The sequence below is a fragment of the Mesoplodon bidens genome (assembly GCF_964165515.1).
Source record: "Mesoplodon bidens genome assembly, chromosome: 11".
Lineage (NCBI taxonomy): Eukaryota > Metazoa > Chordata > Mammalia > Artiodactyla > Ziphiidae > Mesoplodon > Mesoplodon bidens.
Window position 1 is genome coordinate 44,441,973 of NC_138167.1, and position 18,664 is coordinate 44,460,636.

An 18,664-nucleotide genomic window follows, 5' to 3' on the forward strand; every position below is an offset into this window, starting at 1 on the left:
GGTGGCAATGTAAAACAATATAACCACATTGGAAAAAAGTTTTGCACCTTTTTATAAAGTCAAGCATGTATCACCTCTATGATCCAGCTATTCTGCTTCTTGGCATTTACCCAAAAGAAATGAAAAAATTTACCCACAAAATGATTTGTGTATGAATCTTCAGAGCAGCCCTATTCATAGCAACCCCAATTCAAATGTCCATCAACAGGTAAATGGATAAACAAATTGTGGTATATTCATAAATGGAATACTGCTGAGCAGGAAGAAAGTACAAACAATTGATACATTCAAAACGTGGACTAATCTTGAGAACTATATTCATCAGAGCAAGAAAGACTACATCCCTACAGCAGTACATACTGTAGAGCTCTATTCATGTGAAGTTGTAAAAGAAGCAAAACTAGGGCTTCCCTGGTGGCGCAGTGGTTGAAAGTCCGCCTGCTGATGCAGGGGACACGGGTTCGTGCCCCGGTCCGGGAAGATCTCACATGCCGTGGAGCGGCTGGCCCGTGAGCCATGGCCACTGGGCCTGTGCGTCCGGAGCCTGTGCTCCGCAACGGGAGAGGCCACAACAGTGAGAGGCCCGCGTACCGCAAAAAAAAAAAAAAAAAAAAAAAAAGAAGAAACAAAACTAATATATGAGGGTAGAAATCAGAAAGTAGTTGCCTTTGGCTGAGGAGTAGACTGGAAAGGGGCATGAGGGAACAGTATGTCCCCATATAGTCAAGACACTTCTAACTTAAATGTCCTTTTTTTTTTTAACATCTTTCTTGGAGTATAATTGCTTTACAATGGTGTGTTAGTTTCTGCTTTATAACAAATTGAATCAGCTATACATATACATATATTCCCATATCTCCTCCCTCTTGTGTCTCCCTCCCACCCTCCCTATCCCACCCCTCTATGTGGTCACAAAGCACCTAAGTGTCCTTTTTTTTTTCGGCCGCAACGCATGGCTTGCGGCATCTCAGTTCCCCTACGAGGGACTGAACCTGGACCACAGCAGTGAAAGCGCTGAATCATAACGGCTAGACCACCAGGGAACTGCCTAAATGTCCATTTTATAGCTGTGGAAGCTGAGGCTCACGAAGTTAAAAGATTTGGCTAAGGTCTGTACAGGAGGTTCCTCTCCTGGGTCCTCTGAAGGAAAGGAGGCCAGCCATGTGCCCTCTCAGGATGTGCCGGAGGTTGCCGGGAACAGAGGATTCAAGGGTTGGGGAAATGTGATCTGAAGGAGGAGAGGTGGAAGAGGGGGTAAGGCTGAGTTTTGGGGCGATGGGGTGGCATAGAATAGGTAAGGGGGGATGTCACCCAAGACCCTCAGCCCCTCCCATCACAAAGTCTTGCCTCTGCAGACTTTGCCTGTCTTCAGTCATGCCTGTCAAAAGTGGGTCTTCACATAGAGAACAGACTTGTGGTTGCCAAGGGGGAGGGGGGGTGGGGGAGGGATGGGCTGGGAGTTTGGGGTTAGTAGATGCAAACTATTACATATAGAATGGATAAACAACAAGGTGCTACTGTATAGCACAGGGAACTATATTCAGTGTCCTGGGATAAACCATAATGGAAAAGAATATAAAGAAGAACGCATATTTATGTATAATGAAATCACTTTGCTGTACAGCAGAAATTAACACAACACTGTAAATCAACTATACTTCAATTAAGAATTTTTTTTAAGTGGGTCTTCAACAAATGATGAATGAATGAATAAACGAATGAATAAAAAGCGATACAAAGAGTTTATTACTGTATTGTAAAGAGCACAAAGAGAGAAAACAAACACCTCTCAGACCTTGATGGCCCGAGTTGCTTTAAGTCACCCCACCTTCACCAAATCTGTAAGGCCCTTCGTGTCTCCCCCAGTCTGAACAGCCATGGAGTGAGAGGGGGCCCTTTGCCCAACCCACGGGGCTGGGGGCTCAAGAGCCACCACCATTCTGAGTCTGTGCTCACCTGTCCACAGGTCCACAGATCTCAGTCCTTGGAGTTCTCTGGTGGGGTCAGGCACGGCAGGCCCCCTTGACTCAGAGCTAGGTCTGGGAATTCAGGGAGGAGCCCGGGTCCCAGGCTTTGCAGGCAGAGAACTTGGTGGTGTCATCTGGGCAGTGAGTGTGCCCTGACCTCTAGGTATGGCAGGACCAAGATCGAGGTGTCACCAGCCCCCAGAAGGTTGTCTGTGCCAGAGAAAGGTGAGTTGTGAATAAAGTCCCTCCCAGTGCCTACCCTGTGCATCTAAAACACGGGAGCCCATCCTTCACCCCCAAACTGGGCCCTGGCCCCTGACTGTGGCTGTGGAATTGGGCAACAATAGGGGGCTGGCTCTTGGGAAGTGGAGGCAGGTCCTCCTGGGTGGGAAGCTGAGCGAGGGTCATGGTCCCTTACCTGGGGCAGGGGGCAGTGGCGCCGTGCATACCACTCCTGGCAGTACAGGCTGACGTGGATGCCCTGGCCCAGAAAGAGCATGGTCCACATGAGCACGTTCCACGCTGGTCCCGTGTGCCGGTCATGCATCATGAAGTTCAGTGGCCCTGATGCAGGAGGAAATGTTGTCACCTCAGCTCCAGATACCGGTATCTAATCTTCCTGGCTGCCTTCCTATCTCAGGGCACGGGGAAGAGTTGGAACAGGAAGGCGCCATTGAGGAAGATCTTGAACCCAGCTCCAGAAGCTCATGGAGGTCTCAAGTGGCTCATGTAAAACCAGGATTCCTCAGTCTACACTTCAGTATCCTGGATCTCTTACTAAACCTCCCAACCTCACACCAGTTTTCTCCCTTGTCTCCCTGTATGTGTGCCCTGCTCAGATGTTCCTCTCCAGCCAGAGGTCTTTTCCCACATCCCCCAGGATACCCCTTTGCTGCCTCCCTCCCTGCTCCCAAGTCCGTCCATCACCACCCCCCGCCACCAACTCTCACACACAACTCTCACGCCTTTCCCCAGAAGGCACACACATTTTCCCCTTCTGTCTTGGATAAGTGGCCTCTCCCATCAGTCTGCAATCTCCAGGAGGGGGACTCCAGGTCTCTTCCCTCTGGCTGTCTCCCTCTCCAGGGGCATAAAGAGGCCAAGCTCACCTCCAATGACAAGGAAGAGCAACAGCATGACAGGGTAGAAGAATCCCAGGACGAAGCAGATGATGTACTCGTGGACCACTGCAGAGACCAGGAACACGCCCAGCATGGCTGCCCCTCGGGCCCGGCCACCAAGGAGCTGGCAGGAGCCGGGGGTAGGAGGGTGGAGTGAGTCTCCCTAAGCCCCCTCCACAAAGAGCCCCCTCCTTAAGGAAGCCAGAGGTTGTGTAGTACAGTGGAAAGAATATGGGATTTGCCATCAGAAGGGCTGACATGTCCTATTTAAGAGCATTTTATTAGTCCATTGGGCCTTAGATGCAACTTTCAAAAGGGGATATAATAATACTTCTCAGGGTTACAGGGCAGATTATGTAGTATGTGAAAATTCTTGGTAACTGAAAATTGCTATATGCATGTTCCTTAGAGGCTATGGAGGGGAGAAATGCCCTGTGGAGGAGGTGTAGTTGAGGACAAGGAAGGAAGGAAGTTAGATCATAAGAAGGACTTTCTGCCCATTGGGTTGGGTAGAATGGGGGCAGGTGAAAGTCAAAGGGGCCCTTAGGTCTGGAAAAGATGAACGGTGCAGAGAAAGGGAAGGAGAGGATATCCCAGAGAGATTCCATTAATTTTGGGAGCTGACGGGGTGTGCAGAGCCCATACCCACAGCCCATCCTGATATACGTAGCTGTACAGCCAGTCATGGACCACCACGTTCCAAGTGCGGTAGTAGTTGGAGAAGGACGTCGAGTTCCACCAGTCCTGGGGGCGTGGTTCAGCGGGGAAGAGGAGGTGAGCATCAGGGCCCTGTCTCTGCCCAGGCCCCAGCTTCTCTCCTCTGCTTCCTGCCCCCTGTCCCAGTGTTCTCCACAAGGGCTGGCTCCCAGCAGGAGAGAGACAGCAAGCAACCTCCCAACTCCCTCTTCAGCATCTGGGGTCCTTGCCCTCCCTCCTACTCTCCCTTTCAGGAGAAGAAGATTCCAAATTAGCATCCCCATAAGAGCAGTTAGCCCTGGCTGGTCAGGGGGTAGAGGGGTGACAATACAACCATACCCAGAGGAGCACATTTCTCACTGTGGAAGACTGACAGCACAGCTGATGCTGAAATCGTGCCCCACAGGGTTAACAGAAACTGGTGACTAATGGAAATTCTTGAGCTCATCTTACAGAACAGCAGGTACGGGAACAGCTTGTTAAAAAACCCTTCTGCTTGTAACCTGCCTTCACTGACTAAGCCTTAATTTTTTTTTTTTGACTCCTTAACTGCCCTGTATAGATAACACCTCTGATGTATGGGTCAGTATAGTAACAGGGGGCATAAGTTTTCCAGGAACTTGGAGTTGGCTCTTGTCTAGTTCAAGCGGGCTAAGACTGGTTGGGACCACTGACCCTAAAACTGGGCTTGCACAGGTGTCGGATGAATGACCTTTTGACCTCAGAGGGCCAAAAACTCCACCCTCAGATCATGCTAAGTGCCTCCATTTTTTAACATGCATCCCATGAAGAAGCATGTAACTCAGATACACCTGTGCAGAACACCGATTACCTCACCTTTTCTCTACCTCCAATCACTTTTCCCCATACCTAAGATCATCTTGCTTCTTTATCCCATAAATATCTCAAGCCCCTGGCCTTTGGGGAGGTGAATCTGAGATTGTTCTCCCTTCTCCTCACTTGGCTGCCTTGTGAATAAACCCTCTCTCCGCTGTAAATCTTGGCGTCTCAGTGTTTGGCTTACTGCGAATTGGTCAAATGAACCTGGTTCGGTAACCAGGTGACAGCCAACATAGCCACCATCCTCCCCACATCCTTCCCTAGCCCTCCCTGCATCCAGCTCCCAAGTAGCCCAGGTCCAGGCCCCACCCGATAGAACATTCTGTCTCCAAATCGTAGCATCTCTGCGAAGGCGTTGAGCCAGCAGTGAAGGAAGGCAAAGAAGATCAGCAACAGCATGAAAATGCCTGGTAAGTGGAGACAAGGGGCTGCACGTCAGCCTGGCCCCCCTGATCCCCCATGAAGCTCCAGGGGTTCCCCCAGGAAGCCCTCACCCAGCAACAAGGGCCCCAACTCCTACCAATCATTTGTTAATCATTCACTAATTCATGCACTCATTCATTCATTCCATTTGCTCATGAAGCCCATGCCAGATGTTGGGGATACAGAGATGAATGTCAAAACCTCTGCCTGCTGGGATTTCATAGAGTGGTTGAAAGGTAGGGAGTAGGTGGCAATCTGAAGTGAGATCCTGACGATGAGCAACCATAGGAGGGGGCAGATAAGGGAGAGTCAGAGGGAAACTAAGAGTGAGCGGAGGGAGGGGTTCCCTGCTAAACCTTCCCCAGGGTGCAGCCTCCTGCAGCCCTGCCTCTGGTGGGCATACCTGGCAAGGTGGCGTGCATGATGGAGAGCACCAGGGCACGGGTGCTGAAGGGCTCCCTGCTCATGTTGGCAAAGACAGGAACACAGAGGCGGCCCAGGATGAAACAGGCATAGAGCACGCAGCCCAGGGCCTGGGGACGGGGTGGAGGACGCATAACTTTGAAAGGAATCCCTGGTCGCTGCCCCTCCTTCTGGAATCAGACTCTGGCCCAGCAACTGCCTCCTCTTTCTTTAGCGCCACCCTCTGACCTCTTCCCCAGGCCTCCCTTACTTCAATCCCAGAAATGTCCCCTCAGCCACCATGAGTCATGGGTAGTCCACCCTTTGACCCCATCTTCTGACCTGGGCAAAGTTCTTGGCCACATAATTCCACCTGACGTTGGGTGTCCTGCAGCAGCAATGGGGATAATATGTTTCTCATCCTTTTATCTTGTTCCTGCCTGGGCCGGGGCCCAGCACCTGGGGCCCTCTCTCCCCAGCTCCCTCAATTGCTCAGGCCTGGGAGGATTATCTGGGGAGGTGGGGGTCTAGAACGCTTTGGACCTTCTATAACAGAGACGACAAGTGGATTTTTAGCTTGAGTGTCTACTAAGGTGACCAACCATCTGGAGTTTGCTCCAGACTGAGAGGTTTCCCAGGATGTAAGAATTTCAGTGCTAAAACTGGGGCAGTCCTGGGCGAACCAGGACAGTTAGTCACCCTTGTATCACCATGAGCTGGGGCAAGGAGAAGGGGTAATATACCTGCTCCTTACTTCCCATTTTTATTATGGGGTGCTGCCTGAGAAAGTGGCCAGTGTCTGGGATGAGGCTAAAGACCTCAGGGAGAGGAGACTAGAAGGGCTAGATCCCTGACGGGCCTGGGCATTTGGGGGAGGGGGTGCAGGGTCTTACCTGGGGTAAGTCTCCCTGTAGATGAGTGTGGGGCAGAAGAGGAAATAGAGGTAGCTGGAGAAACTGGGGGCCCGGATCCCCTCACCTGGGGAGGAGTAAGAGGGGTCCATCAGTGAAGAGGGAAGGGAGAGAGGACACAGCTGGGTGGGATGCTGGGGAAGGGCAGTGGGACTGGTGAATAGAGCTGGATAGGACAGAGGTGGGGGGATGGGTGAGGAACTGGATATGGGATCTGGAGGTGGAGTCGGGGGGTGAAACTGGGCAGGAGCTGAACCTGCTCTTTAACACCCTCCTTTTGCTTCCATTCCAGTCACCCCCATTTTCTGGCACAGGACCTGCTGTGGCCAGAGCTTCATTTGGCACCCACAAGTTGCACCACCCACTTCTCTCTCCTTCTGTTTTTTTTTTTTTGCGGTACACGGGCCTCTCACTGTTGTGGCCTCTCCCGTTGCGGAGCACAGGCTCCGGACGCACAGGCTCAGCGGCCATGGCTCACGGACCCAGCCGCTCTGCGGCATGTGGGATCTTCCCGGACTGGGGCACGAACCCGTGTCCCCTGCATCGGCAGGCGGACTTTCAACCACTGCGCCACCAGGGAAGCCCTCTCATTCTGTTTTGACTACCTAATGGAAGGCTCTCATACCCTAGGTCTTAATAAGAATGAGCCAGAAGTCCTGGGCAGCAGGGGAGGGGTCTCAGAGGTGGGACCTAAGAGAATGCCTAAAGACTAAGGCTCACAGAGCCCACCTGGGGGCCAGAGCTGTGACCCGTGGGCAAGATGGCCTTAGGAGGTTGGAGCTTTTATGAGGAGCCTGCAGCTACTGGCTTCATGCAACCAGCCAAGAGGACTGAGTTCACAGCAGCTCCTGCTGAAGGCCTCACCTCCTCTGGCCCGAAGTGTCCCAGGCACAATCTCTCTCAGGAAGGAGTAGCTTTTCATCAGGAGCCTGACCTGAGATGGAATGGAAAAGAGGTTAAGGTGCTGTGGGACTTTGAACAGATCACTTAACCTCTCTGTGTCTCTTTTACGGGAGAGGGGCAGGCAGATTGTAAACTTTGTACGGTCAAAGCCCATACTTTATCTTTTTGTTGGACTGTCTTATAGCCTAACACAGACGGCTGCTGGGATGAATCGACGGTAAAGGGGTACCGGAAAGGGCAGAGTCTCCAGCTGGCCAGCCCAATCGATTATATTTGCGTAGCAGTGTCCGTTCGTTCGTTTACATTTCCTTGGAGCCTGCTGGTTGGCTCAAATCCCTCGCAAAGGACTCCGCCCCTGGTAACTAGCTCCGCCCCCACCAATACAGTATCCAATGCCCTCCTTCCCAGGGGCCCCGCCCACCATTGGTCCCGCCCATCACCTACCTGCTCAAAGACTAGGACACAGCGGGAGGCTGGCGGGAGCTGATACTCCACTGCTACATGGACCGGAAGGATGCTGAGCACTGCTGTGTGACCGGCCAGCATCATGCAGCCCAGGCCCACCCGCAGCGTCCAGGCCGCTCTGGACTGGGGCCTCGCCCACAGCCGCAGAGCCTGGTAGGGCACCAGCAGAGTGGACAGGAACATGGGGACCCACGTTACCAGCGCCAAGGGCAGCTGTCCAAAGCTGAAGATCAGTAGGTCAAACTCCAGCATCAGCCTGGGAGTGGGGAAGGAGAGACAAAGTAGACAGGTGTGAGGCCCATCCTTGTCCCCTTCCTCTGCAGTCAGAGCTCTTGGAAGACAAACTGAGGCATCTTGCCAAGGTTGTGAGCTCCCCATCTCTGAAAGTGTTCAAGATGGCACCTCTGTTGCCCAGGACTTCTAGCACAGGGCGTTGCCCGAGGAGACTCAATCATGGGATGGCTTTGCTTCCAAATAACCTTTAGAGCCCTCTGTGGCATTGCAGAAGGGTTCAGTACATCCCATGCCACCGGTGTTAGGGTCTGAGGTGCCTAGAGTTTAACTTTGATTTTTGTTAGTTTTGTACTTTTGGAGTATCTGGAGCTGGAGACTTGAATTAATAGAAAGCATGTTGTTGAGTGTTTTGTTTGCTTAGGTTAAGAGTATACAGTTTGGGGACTTCCTTGGTGGCACAGTGCTTAAGAATCTGCCTGCCAGTACAGGGGACATGGGTTCGATCCCTGGTCCAGGAAGATCCCACATACCGCGGAGCAACTAAGCCCGTGCACCACAACGACTGAGCCTGTGCTCTAGAGCCCGCGAGCCACAACAAGAGAAGCTACTGCAATGAGAAGCACACACATCGCAACGAAGAGTAGTCTCTGCTTGCCTCAACTAGAGAAAGCCCGCGCAGAGCAACGAAGACCCAACGCAGCCAAAAATAAGTAAATAAAATAAATAAATTTATTAAAAAAAAAAAAGACTATATGGTTTGGGACTTCCCTGGTAGTCCAGTGGTTACAAATCCACCTACCAATGCAGGGGATGTGGGTTTGATCCCTGGTCAGGGAACTAAGATCCCACGTGCTGTAGGGCAACTAGAGAGCACGTGTGCCACAACTAAGATCAAATACAGCCAAATAAATTAATTAATTAAAAATAAAATAATAAATAAAATCAATTAATCAATAATTTATAATAAGAAATAATTTATTATAAATTTATTAATAATTTATTATTATCTAAATAAGTTTAGCTAATTTATTATTAGCTAAATAAATTAATTAATTGTTAAAAAAGAGTATACGGTTTGGGGACTTCCCTGGTGGTCCAGTGGCTAAGACTCCAAGCTCTTAATACAGGGGGCCCGGGTTTGATCCCTGCAGGGAACTAGATCCCACATGCGACAACTAAAAATCCTGCATGCCACAACAAAGACCCGGAACAGCCAAATAAATAAATAAATATTTAAAAAGTAAAAAATAAAAAGAGTATACGGTTTGGGGAATTCCCTGGCGGTCCAGTGGTTAGGACTCAGTGCTTTCACTGCCGTGGCCCGGGTTCAATCCCTAGGGTCAGGGAACTAAGATCTGCAAGCCTCGCTGTGCAGCCAAAAAAGAGTGTATGGTTTGTAATGGTGAGAAATTAGAAAATTAGAAGCGACCCAAACGTCCATTAGTAAAGAACTAAATGAACAAAAGCTGGCACTTCCAGACTCTGTGGTCATTAAAATCAATGGACCAACATGGAAAGATCTCTAATATGGGTCATTAGGGAGTGAAAAGGAAACAATAGGTACAGTAAGTATCTTATTAATGTAAACCCCCATAAAATACATTCCCTTGGTTCTTATATACATCTGGAAGTGGATGCATCGAAATGCTCTGGAGGGAAGCTCTCAACACCATTAAAAATGTTACCCCTGGGGAGCGGTCTGGGACGGAGGGGGGTGATGGAGAAGGAGCCATCTTACATAGATTTGAAACTTTTCCTGAGATTTGATCCTTAATTATAAGGATGAACAACAAGTTTGCCAGAAGGAAGTGCTGTTGCTGAACTTGCAGGTCCTTGGTCCTCTTCCTTTTACTGCTTCCTAAGCCGTATGTAGGGTGAGGTGGGGTCATGCAAGTCCAGACCCCCAGGGGTCTACAGTTCCCTGAGGCTCATCCCCAGAGTGGGGAGGTGCTTTTGGGGGGAAGCGACCCACCAAGGCACTTGTGTGCACAAGATCTTGTCTTCCCCACAAGATTGGGAGTGCCTCACAGAGAGGGCTGGGGTTGGCCCCTCATCTCTCTGCCCCCCAGGGCTGGTACTTAGGAGGGGCTCACTGGAGTTTACTTGAACCAAACACCACTGCCTTGGAAAAGACTGTGTGAGAGGGGTGGGGTGGGAACCATGCTTGTGTGTGCAAATACATGTATGTCTGCTTCAGGACAAGGGTCCAATTGAGAAGGATTTGAGGGGGGGAGTAGTGTTCCCAGAGGGCTAACTCTGGGAAAACAGAACAAAGGCTATCCAAGGCTGTGCTAAGAGGACTTTTTGGGTGGGAAGGTGGTTGGAAAGCCACGTTGATGTGTGTCTAATAATCAAATGGGCCTGTGCTCTCTCAGGCCGGTGGCAAGTGGAACACTGGGAACCCAGGTGGTCTGATCTTATCTGTGGGCCTATCCCGAATGGGAGGGGTGCCTACCTGCCCTCATCAATGAAGTCGATGGCCAGGGTGCTGATGATGAAGACACACAGGCCGGCGACAAACATGTGGTAGATGGTGCGGAAATGCTGCACCTCCATCAGCTCGCTGGAAGGACAGGGGCCTGAATGTCAGTGGGAGAGTCCTCAAGGTCAGGCAGACTAGCTCAGGCACTGTACACAAGTGGGGATGGGACCTAGTGATTGGGAATTTGCAGCTATGGGCTGCAATACGGCTAGGACTTCTGTACAAAGCTCTTTCCAGCCCAGACAATTCTCATCCTGGTGGCCTTTCTTCCACAATCACACCCAAGGCAAATAGAGAAACAGAACCTTAGAAAACATCTCCAAGTCCTCCCCCAAACCACCTAGAGCCTGAGGATGACAAATGAGGTGCCCTGGACCCCCAGACAAAGCTCTTTCTTTTCTTCTCATCCCGTCCTCACCCCTGACTTACTCAAGCAGGGACTTGCGGTTGATGAAAACTTTCCGTTTCCCCAGGGATGGCTCCCGGGTCCTGAATTGAGACAGTTATTCTGGGCCAGGGCCCAAAGGAAGAAGGCAGTAGGCAGAGGGTAGGGCCTGGCGGGACGTCAATATTTGGGAGCCGAGGGCAGTAGTAGGGGAAGGTCAGGGTTAGGGCCAGCGGGCAGGACCAGGTGGAAGGTCAGGGAAGGCCAGGGCAGACCAAAGCCCAGCAGTGGAGGTCAGGAAGGCAGAGGTGATAAGGGGAGAAGAGGGAAGACTGAAGTTGGAGTTACATCAGCGCTGGCAAAGGGCACATGGGATAGCATCTCTGGCTCATAATCCTTATGATGGAGGGGGCTGCGCAGCCCCTCCCCAGCCCCCTGGCTGCTCAGACTCTTACTTGCGCAAGGAATCTGGAGGAATGGAGGACACTGGTCTGTCTTGTGGCGGGTAGGCTTGAATAGCCTCGCACATGGCCTGATCCAGCAGCTCCGTCAGCTGACCTTGTGCTTGCTCCAGCAACTGCGTCTTCACAGCCTACAGGACAAAGCAGGGCAGGGCCCGCAGTCCCTCCATCCAGTCAGCCATCCTCCCACTCACCAAACATTGACTGAGCCTCCCTCCATGCCAGGCACATTGCTAAGTGCTAGGGATGGAAAGATGAACAGCATGGCTGCTGCCCAGAGCTTTCCACCCCCAGTTTAACTCCCTCTGGTTTCCCAGGGCAGCAGTGAGGATCCAGGAAAGATGCTTTCAAACTCTGGGTCTGAACCTCAACCACCTTGTCATCTCTGATCCTACTCTCTTCTCCCTGACCCCAGCCTTCCCTCTCCTGACCTCTAGTCCTATTAACAGAAGACTGTTCACTGGCTGACTTTTGGCCCCTATCCTGATGACCTGTGTTTCAAACCCCTCCATCTTAACTCGTAGCTCTGACCTGAGGGGTTTGAACCCGAGAACAAATTGTCTTTATCATCAAACCAGTCCTCACCCCTCCCTCCCTCTACTCCAGGACCTGTCCATTTTGACCTCTGACCTCCCTCACCTGCATATGTCGGGTCCATTGTAGCAAATCTGGGCCTCTATGTGTCTCATTGTTTCCTAGGATAAGGGGTCAAAGGGGAGGAGTTAGGGTTCTGCTGCCTAGTGCAGACCCAGAGGCATCCTCTGACCAGGAAGTGCTTTCTGTGTGCTCAGCAGCCTCCCCACTCCCAACCAGTCAATATCTAGTATCATGGTGTGTGGGGGAGCAATCAGAAGGGGAAGTTATTTTTGCAAGGGGTGAGGAGGTCACTGCCAAGTGGGGAGCCTGATGACATTCCTGGAAACAGGGTACCCAGGGAACAGGAAGCTACTCTAATCACCGTCTGGGGTAAAAGAGTCAGAAAGATAAGGCAAGGTACTGAATAGCTCTTTTCTCCTCCCTTCCCCAGCTGGGTAGTTAGGGGGCAGAGGCTGGGATCTGCCTTCACTGGCCTCCCAGGACAGCAGGAAGAATTGAAGGTAGACAGCAGGAACCCCCTCTCGACAGTGCACCCCACCTCCATCCCCACCTGGGCATTCTGCATTCCCAGAGTGGGGCTCCCCTTCTCTGGAGGGCCGGTCCTCCTGCTCTCCTCCTAGCCCTTCTCTCCTCCGCAGTTGGGCCGCCCTTGGCTCCATGATGTGTGTCTTGACTGGGCTGCGGCAGCTGGTAAGTGTTCCCTTCCTTCCTTCAGGCTTGCCTGGCAGAGCTCTTATCTCACTCAGCTCCTCTGACAGGTCCAAAGACTAAAGTCCTTTCAGGAGGAGGGGTTATAGGTTATCCGATCCATGATCCCCTTCCGGAAGGCAGTACCATCTCAGCTAGAGGCTCTGCTCTACTGGCTGTCACAGGGATGGACACAACCCCTGAACAAATAGCCCAACCACCACCCAGATGCCCACCTCCCTCCCACAGGAGTGGGAGCTCTGCACACATACATGTCACGGGGAGGGGGACTTTGCCCCTCTGAGGCTTATCACCTGGTATGGCTGCTTCCCAATCTCTTTCTCAGTAGGCTGAAGGTCGGGAAGGAGTCAGAAACATCTTCAGGTATCAGGGCACTCAGCTCCCATAGACCATGATAAGGTATGTGAAAGAACCTTGTCAACAAAGCTTTCTGTGCATGTGATTAGTATTCTGTGAGGTTGGTACCTGTGCTGACTGAGGTACTGTGGCCCCTCCAGGGAAGGCTAGGTGCTGGGGGCCCTGAACACCACCTCTTCCCTACACCTGCTTGGGTTAGCAGGTAGGCAGAAAGGAGGCAAAACAAACACTTAATCAGCACCTGAGGAATGCCAGGCATTGTCACATATGGAAGAACCAGATTTAAATCCTCCCTCAATCATTTACTGGCTGTGGAATTTCAGGCAAATGACCCTAATAGTTTAAGCTACAGTTTCCTCCTCTGAAAAACAGGGGTGGGCTTCCCTGGTGGCGCAGTGGTTGAGCATCTGCCTGCCGATGCAGGGGACACGGGTTCGTGCCCCGGTCTGGGAAGATCCCACATGCCGCAGAGCGACTGGGACCGTGAGCCATGGCCGCTGAGCCTGCGCGTCTGGAGCCTGTGCTCCGCAATGGGAGAGGCCACAACACTGAGAGGCCCGCATACCGCAAAAAAAAAAAAAAAAAAAAAAACAGGGGTAAAAGTCCCTACTTCATAAGGTTATTGTAAGCATAAAATGAGGTAGTCCAGGTAAAAGCACATGGTCCAGGGCGTAGCCCATGGCCAGAGTGCAATAAATAATAATTTCCTGAAGAAGTAACAGAAGGGTAAGTGCCTTGAGAGTTCCTCTTTGTTGGGTTCCTGGTGGGGATTAACTATTAATCGTTCCTCTCCCTTTGTGTCCAAAGATCAGTGTTAGAAACAAGGTCATAACCTCAGACCAAGGCCATGGCCTCAGTGTCTCCCTGCCCCCACCTGCTGCCTTCCACTCCCTGGTGGGCAGTTGGGTGAGGCTTGAGGCCATGAAACCTCTACCAGTGGCTGTCTCTGTCATTCCAAGTGTGGCGGGAAGGACACACTTTGAATGAGAGCTGCTATAAGAGGCTAGACAGGGGTAGAGAGAACGGCCAGGGACTCCACAGTGTGAGAGGTAAACACAGAGACGTAGGCCAGAGACCCCCAACACAGCTTTATTAACACCCCAAGCCAATACCAACAATCTTTCCATGTGTGAGGTTGACAATGGGGCAGGGCCTGCAGGTGGAGTGTGGGGCTCTGGGCCCCTGAGTTACTCAGCACTCAACAAATAACCCAAGATGACAGCCCCACGCTCCTGCCAGTGGCCATGCAGCCTCCCACCCAGCCTTAGCCACTGCTCCCGGTGGGGCAGGGGGAGCTTCCATCGCCGTCTGGGGACCCGGGCAGGGGCTGGCCCATGCGATCCACACACCAGCAGGGACCTCGGCGCTGCCCCTGGGAGGAGCGGCACTGGGGAGAGAAGCACAAGGATCAGAGGTGTGGCCCAGGAGAGATGGGAGGGGCCCCGTGGGTTGGGGGACGGGCTGTCAACTCCTGAGTCTGAGTCTGTGGAAACAGCTGAGCGTTCTCAGGACAGCGGGGCCCGCTGGGTTCCCTTGCATGGCTTCTCTTCTCCACCCACCAAATTGTGCCTGTTCTTCTAGGCCAGAACAGTGGTTCTCAAAGTGTGGTTTCCAAACCAACAGCATCAGCATCACTAGAGGCCGCATTAGAAATGCAAATTTTCAGGCTCTGTGGGCGGGGCTCAGCCACCTGTGTTCACACCAGGGTGATTCTGATGCCGTTCACGTTTGTGAACCTCTGAGTTAGGCATTGCTTAGATAGTCTAACTCCTCTCCCATAGCTGTGGTTGGTTATTCTCTATGTTTGTGTGGGCCCTAAAGTTGGGAGAGGCCTAAGGGCAGGGCAAGTATCTTATTTATGCAACTTTGTAAGCCCCCCTACCCAACTGCTGGTAGGACCCTGATAGATACTGATAGGCCAAGGGAGGAGAGGAATGGCCTCACCTGCCGCTTCCGGTAGAAGCCCCGATGGTCACAATTAGGCACGTAGAGGGTGTGAGCCCCACGGTAGATCTCGGTCTGGAGTTGCTGCAGCACTGAGTCCAGATGTCTGCGGCAGGGGCCCTGGAGGAAGGGATAGCTCTGTTGCAGAGCCTGCTGGCCCCACCAGCCAGGCTCCCAGGACTGGGATGGAAGACTCGGCCAAGCCCAAGGGAGCAGTCTCAGATGGGAATCTCCAGGACTCTCCACCCCTCCTGTTCCCTGCCAGCCCCAAACGTACCATCTCATTGTCTTGGACGCCCCCAGGATTGGGCCGGCCGGGAGTGGTAGAGGTCCCCGAATTCCTCTGTTGGTCTCTGCGGTTCATGTCCTGCTGGCGAGTTGTCCCTGCTTGGGGCTTATTCTCCTTAGGATTCTCCCCTACAGCCACAAGAGGAATGGGGAAGAAGAGGCCGGAAATCAACCAGATGTCAAAGGCCAGAGCCGAGTGGAAACCAACGGGGCTTTCAGAGTAGTGAGGGGGTTTTACAGATTGGCTCCACTGTTACCTTCTCCTGGCCTCAGTTTCTTTCTCTGACAAATGGTAATATTACCTTTCATGATAATATCCCCGGACTAGTATTTTTAAAAATATTTATTTATTTATTTTGGCTGCATCAGGTCTTAGTTGCGTCATGCGGGATCTTTAGTTGCATCACGTGGGCTTCTTAGTTGTGGCATGCGGACTCTCAGTTGCAGCGTGCGAACTCTTAGTTGTGGCATGCATGCGGGATCTAGTTCCCAGACCAGGGATCGAAGCCAGGCCCCCCGCGTTGGGAGCACGGAGTCTTACCCACTGGACCACCAGGGAAGTCCCCCACAGACTAGTTTTAAGGCTTATAAAGGAGACGCACTTTGGAAAGCAAAAATCAATACGGTCATTGATTGAGGAGCCTGGGGCTTTGGGTGAAAAGACCGGGCTGTTCCACCAGAGGCCAGCAGGGGGTGCACCAAGCCAGGGAGATGGGGCAGAAGAGCAATGGCGGTGAGAGGGGGTCAGCAGGGACCCAAGTGGAATGTGTGTCCCCGCTGTGACCCTGCTGTGACTCAGCCCACCCCTCCCAGGGCTGAGACATGGTTACTTTGGGGGCACTGCAGTGGGGGCCTCTCCCTTCTGGTCCCCTGAGACTCAGCCCAGCTCAACCCCAGTGGTCCCAGGAGCATGTGTGATTCAGCCCTTAACCAGGAGGTGGAAGGCAGGCAGGCTGCAATGGTGCAGGAATGAGTGGCTTCCAACCTGCAGGCTGCTCCTGGCTCTGGAGAAAGTTTCACACGTTGTACTGGGGGGTTTGGGGAAAGCTCAGGATGGGGAGGGAAAGTCAGGGTGTCAGGGCAAAGAAAAGACAGGGAGGGGAGCGGGCACTGTTTGGAATTTGCCCCAGCTGTAAAATGAGATATTATGAGCCCTGAAGTTGCTCCCATCTGCCTACTACTCAAAAGCCAAGAACCGTTTCCTCTGCAATCCTGAGTCTGATCCCTCTTCCTCCACACTCTTCAGACCTTGCCCCTCATTCCCTCTATTCAGCATCCTACCACGACCATGCTCCCAGCTGCCTCCTCTGACCCAACCAGACCACCTCTTTCCAGGAAGACCCTTAGCAGCCTGGACCCAGGCATTTAGGACTGAAAGAAACTCCAAGTTGATTTCCCATCCTTCCCTGTGGAAAAAACTGGGAGCTCAGATGCCCCTGGGGTGGGGGCCGTTTGTATTTCCTCCTCTTCCCATCTCCCTGCTGCCCCCCATCTTTCAGGTTCTGACTCACTTCTGTCCCACCCACCCAATGACTCAGCCCTCTATTCTCCTCTCTGGGTTAGGGTGGGGTGGGGTGGGGTGGGTGGAGGGTTCTGAGCAGCTTTAAATCATAACCCTGATTTGGCAGACTCCTTCTTTTCCCACCTCTATCCACCCCCCCGCCGTTCCGGGGGGGGGAGGGGGGAGGGCCAGCGCCAGCCGTCTGACCCTAGTCTAGTCTGAAACTGCTCTAGATTTGAGTCATCTTCTATTCTCCACCCCATGTTCGGGTGCTTTGGACACCCTGATATTAAGAGGAGATATTTCTCAGTGTGTGCAGGATTTGGGAGTCTGGAGTTCTCTTCCCTCTTTCTCCAAGTGGAAGCTGGTAACAATGCCTAGGTCCTTTCTCCAGCTTGGGGGTCTAGGGCTGAAGGAGCTGGGCCTCTGTAGCATACAGCACGTCCCTAAACCCTTCCATCCCTCCCTTTCCCCTCAAAAGAAAATAGGTCGAGGGGGCAAAAAAGGGTTGCGGGCTCAGACATCTCCCTGCTTCATCCCTAGGGCCCCCAGCCGTACCCCAAACTCCCAGAAGTCTCCCCACACTGGCCCCTTCAGCCCCTAAAATGTAACCCCCACCAGGGTTGGGGAGGAGGAAGCGTCAGTCTCAGGACCCTAATAGCAGGGATGCCCGTGCGCATCCCTCCCGGACCCTGCAGGCAAAGTTGCGGGCCTCACGTGGGCGGGGCAGGGGCGGGGCGCGGACTCACCCGAGGGCGCGCGCGCCCGGCCGCAGCGGCCCCGGCCCAGCAGCAGCGCCCGCAAAGGCGCCTCGTCTTTCTCCGGCGGCTGGCACTGCAGTCCTGGGGCGCAGTTTGGAGTGTAGACCCCGCACTGCTGCCCCTCCCTCCTGAGACAGCCCCCAGCTTCCGCACAGCCCTCCGCCGGCGGCCCCCCATCCTCCTCCTCCACGCAGCCCCCTGGACAACCGGCCTGCACCCCCTGCCCGCAGCCTGGGCACCTTGCCAAGGCGCCTCCTGGGCGGGCAGCGAGCAGCAGAGTTAGCAGCAGTGGCGGCAACAGCCTGTGGGGGGTCATGGTCAAGATTTTTGCCCCGTCCACTCCTCCCAGAGCAGTCGTAGCGCAGCTGCTGCCCGTCGCCGCCCCTCTGCCTTAAGTAGCCGCCGGCAGGGGCCGGGCCCTTTAAGAGCCAGGTGAAGGGGGGGGGGCGGTGGAGAAGGCAGGGGCATTCCCTAAACTGGGTGGGACTGGAGAGGCCCCCCCCTCCACCTGGGTCCTCCCCACTCTTCTCTACCTCCTCCCTTCCCGCTTTCTGTTTACTTCCCAAATTACTCTGATTTTTCTTGCTTTGTTCCCGGGAATCTCGCCCGGATTTTGGGAGCTGGACAGCTGGCTGGAGGCCCTGGAGGGTGGGAAGGGGTGGAAGCAGGAGGGGTGGAAGCGGCAGGAGGGGTGGAAGCGGCAGTAGGGGTGAAGGGGAAACCTGAAATCCAGTTCGGGTACATGTGTGGCGGATGAAGGAGACGGAGGGACTCCGATGGGGAGTGAGAAGATGGCGGACTTAAGTGGACGCAGAAGGGATGGTGTGGGGGTCATGGGAAGAATGCGGGCGAAATGAGAGAAAAGGCGGAGACGACGGAGAGTGGGGTCTTGGGAGAACCGACTGCTGATGGAAGAGAGTAAACCAGGGGCGAGGAGAGGAAGAGCAAAGCTGAGGCAGGAGCAAGAGAAGGTCTCCCTGAGATATGACTGAGGGGAAGGCGGGTACTGGGGGCCAGACTTGGGTAAGATGATAGAAGGGGTTGGGGGAAGCAAGGGGTGAGGTGGGGGAGGTGGAAGCACACCTTGAATGAACTGTCAGAAATCCTAGCATTGTGTTGGGGCCATGTGAGTCTGGAGGGATTGCAGGGGGCGGAGCGTGCCCGCAGAACTGGCTGAACACCTGGGAGGTAGGGACGGGGGACTGGTCAGCTGAAATT

The 18,664-nt window shown here is 53.2% G+C and overlaps 2 protein-coding genes across 3 annotated transcripts; both read right to left on the reverse strand.

The window, feature by feature from the left end:
* Nucleotides 1–1,775: 1,775 nt before the first annotated feature.
* SOAT2 (sterol O-acyltransferase 2) lies at nt 1,776–12,588 on the reverse strand. Of its 2 annotated transcripts, none has more exons than XM_081247898.1 (15): nt 12,438–12,588; nt 11,930–11,985; nt 11,285–11,421; nt 10,874–10,933; nt 10,418–10,525; nt 7,708–7,984; nt 7,225–7,294; nt 6,343–6,427; nt 5,792–5,837; nt 5,451–5,580; nt 4,934–5,031; nt 3,734–3,832; nt 3,077–3,212; nt 2,386–2,531; nt 1,776–2,177 (listed from the first exon to the last, which is right to left on the reverse strand). In XM_081247898.1, exons 1-15 carry the CDS (start codon nt 12,544–12,546, stop codon nt 2,127–2,129), a joined length of 1,608 nt encoding a protein of 535 aa, XP_081104024.1. In that variant the 5' UTR covers nt 12,547–12,588; the 3' UTR covers nt 1,776–2,126. The 2 variants fall into 2 exon arrangements, with proteins under 2 accessions (XP_081104024.1, XP_081104023.1); XM_081247897.1 differs by having other exon boundaries at nt 12,426–12,588.
* Nucleotides 12,589–14,020: 1,432 nt separating this feature from the next.
* On the reverse strand, nt 14,021–17,849 carry IGFBP6 (insulin like growth factor binding protein 6). Its single transcript, XM_081249311.1, has 4 exons — nt 17,435–17,849; nt 15,174–15,313; nt 14,897–15,016; nt 14,021–14,339 (listed from the first exon to the last, which is right to left on the reverse strand). Exons 1-4 carry the CDS (start codon nt 17,760–17,762, stop codon nt 14,217–14,219), a joined length of 711 nt encoding a protein of 236 aa, XP_081105437.1. The 5' UTR covers nt 17,763–17,849; the 3' UTR covers nt 14,021–14,216.
* Between the last annotated feature and the right edge of the window lie 815 nt (nt 17,850–18,664).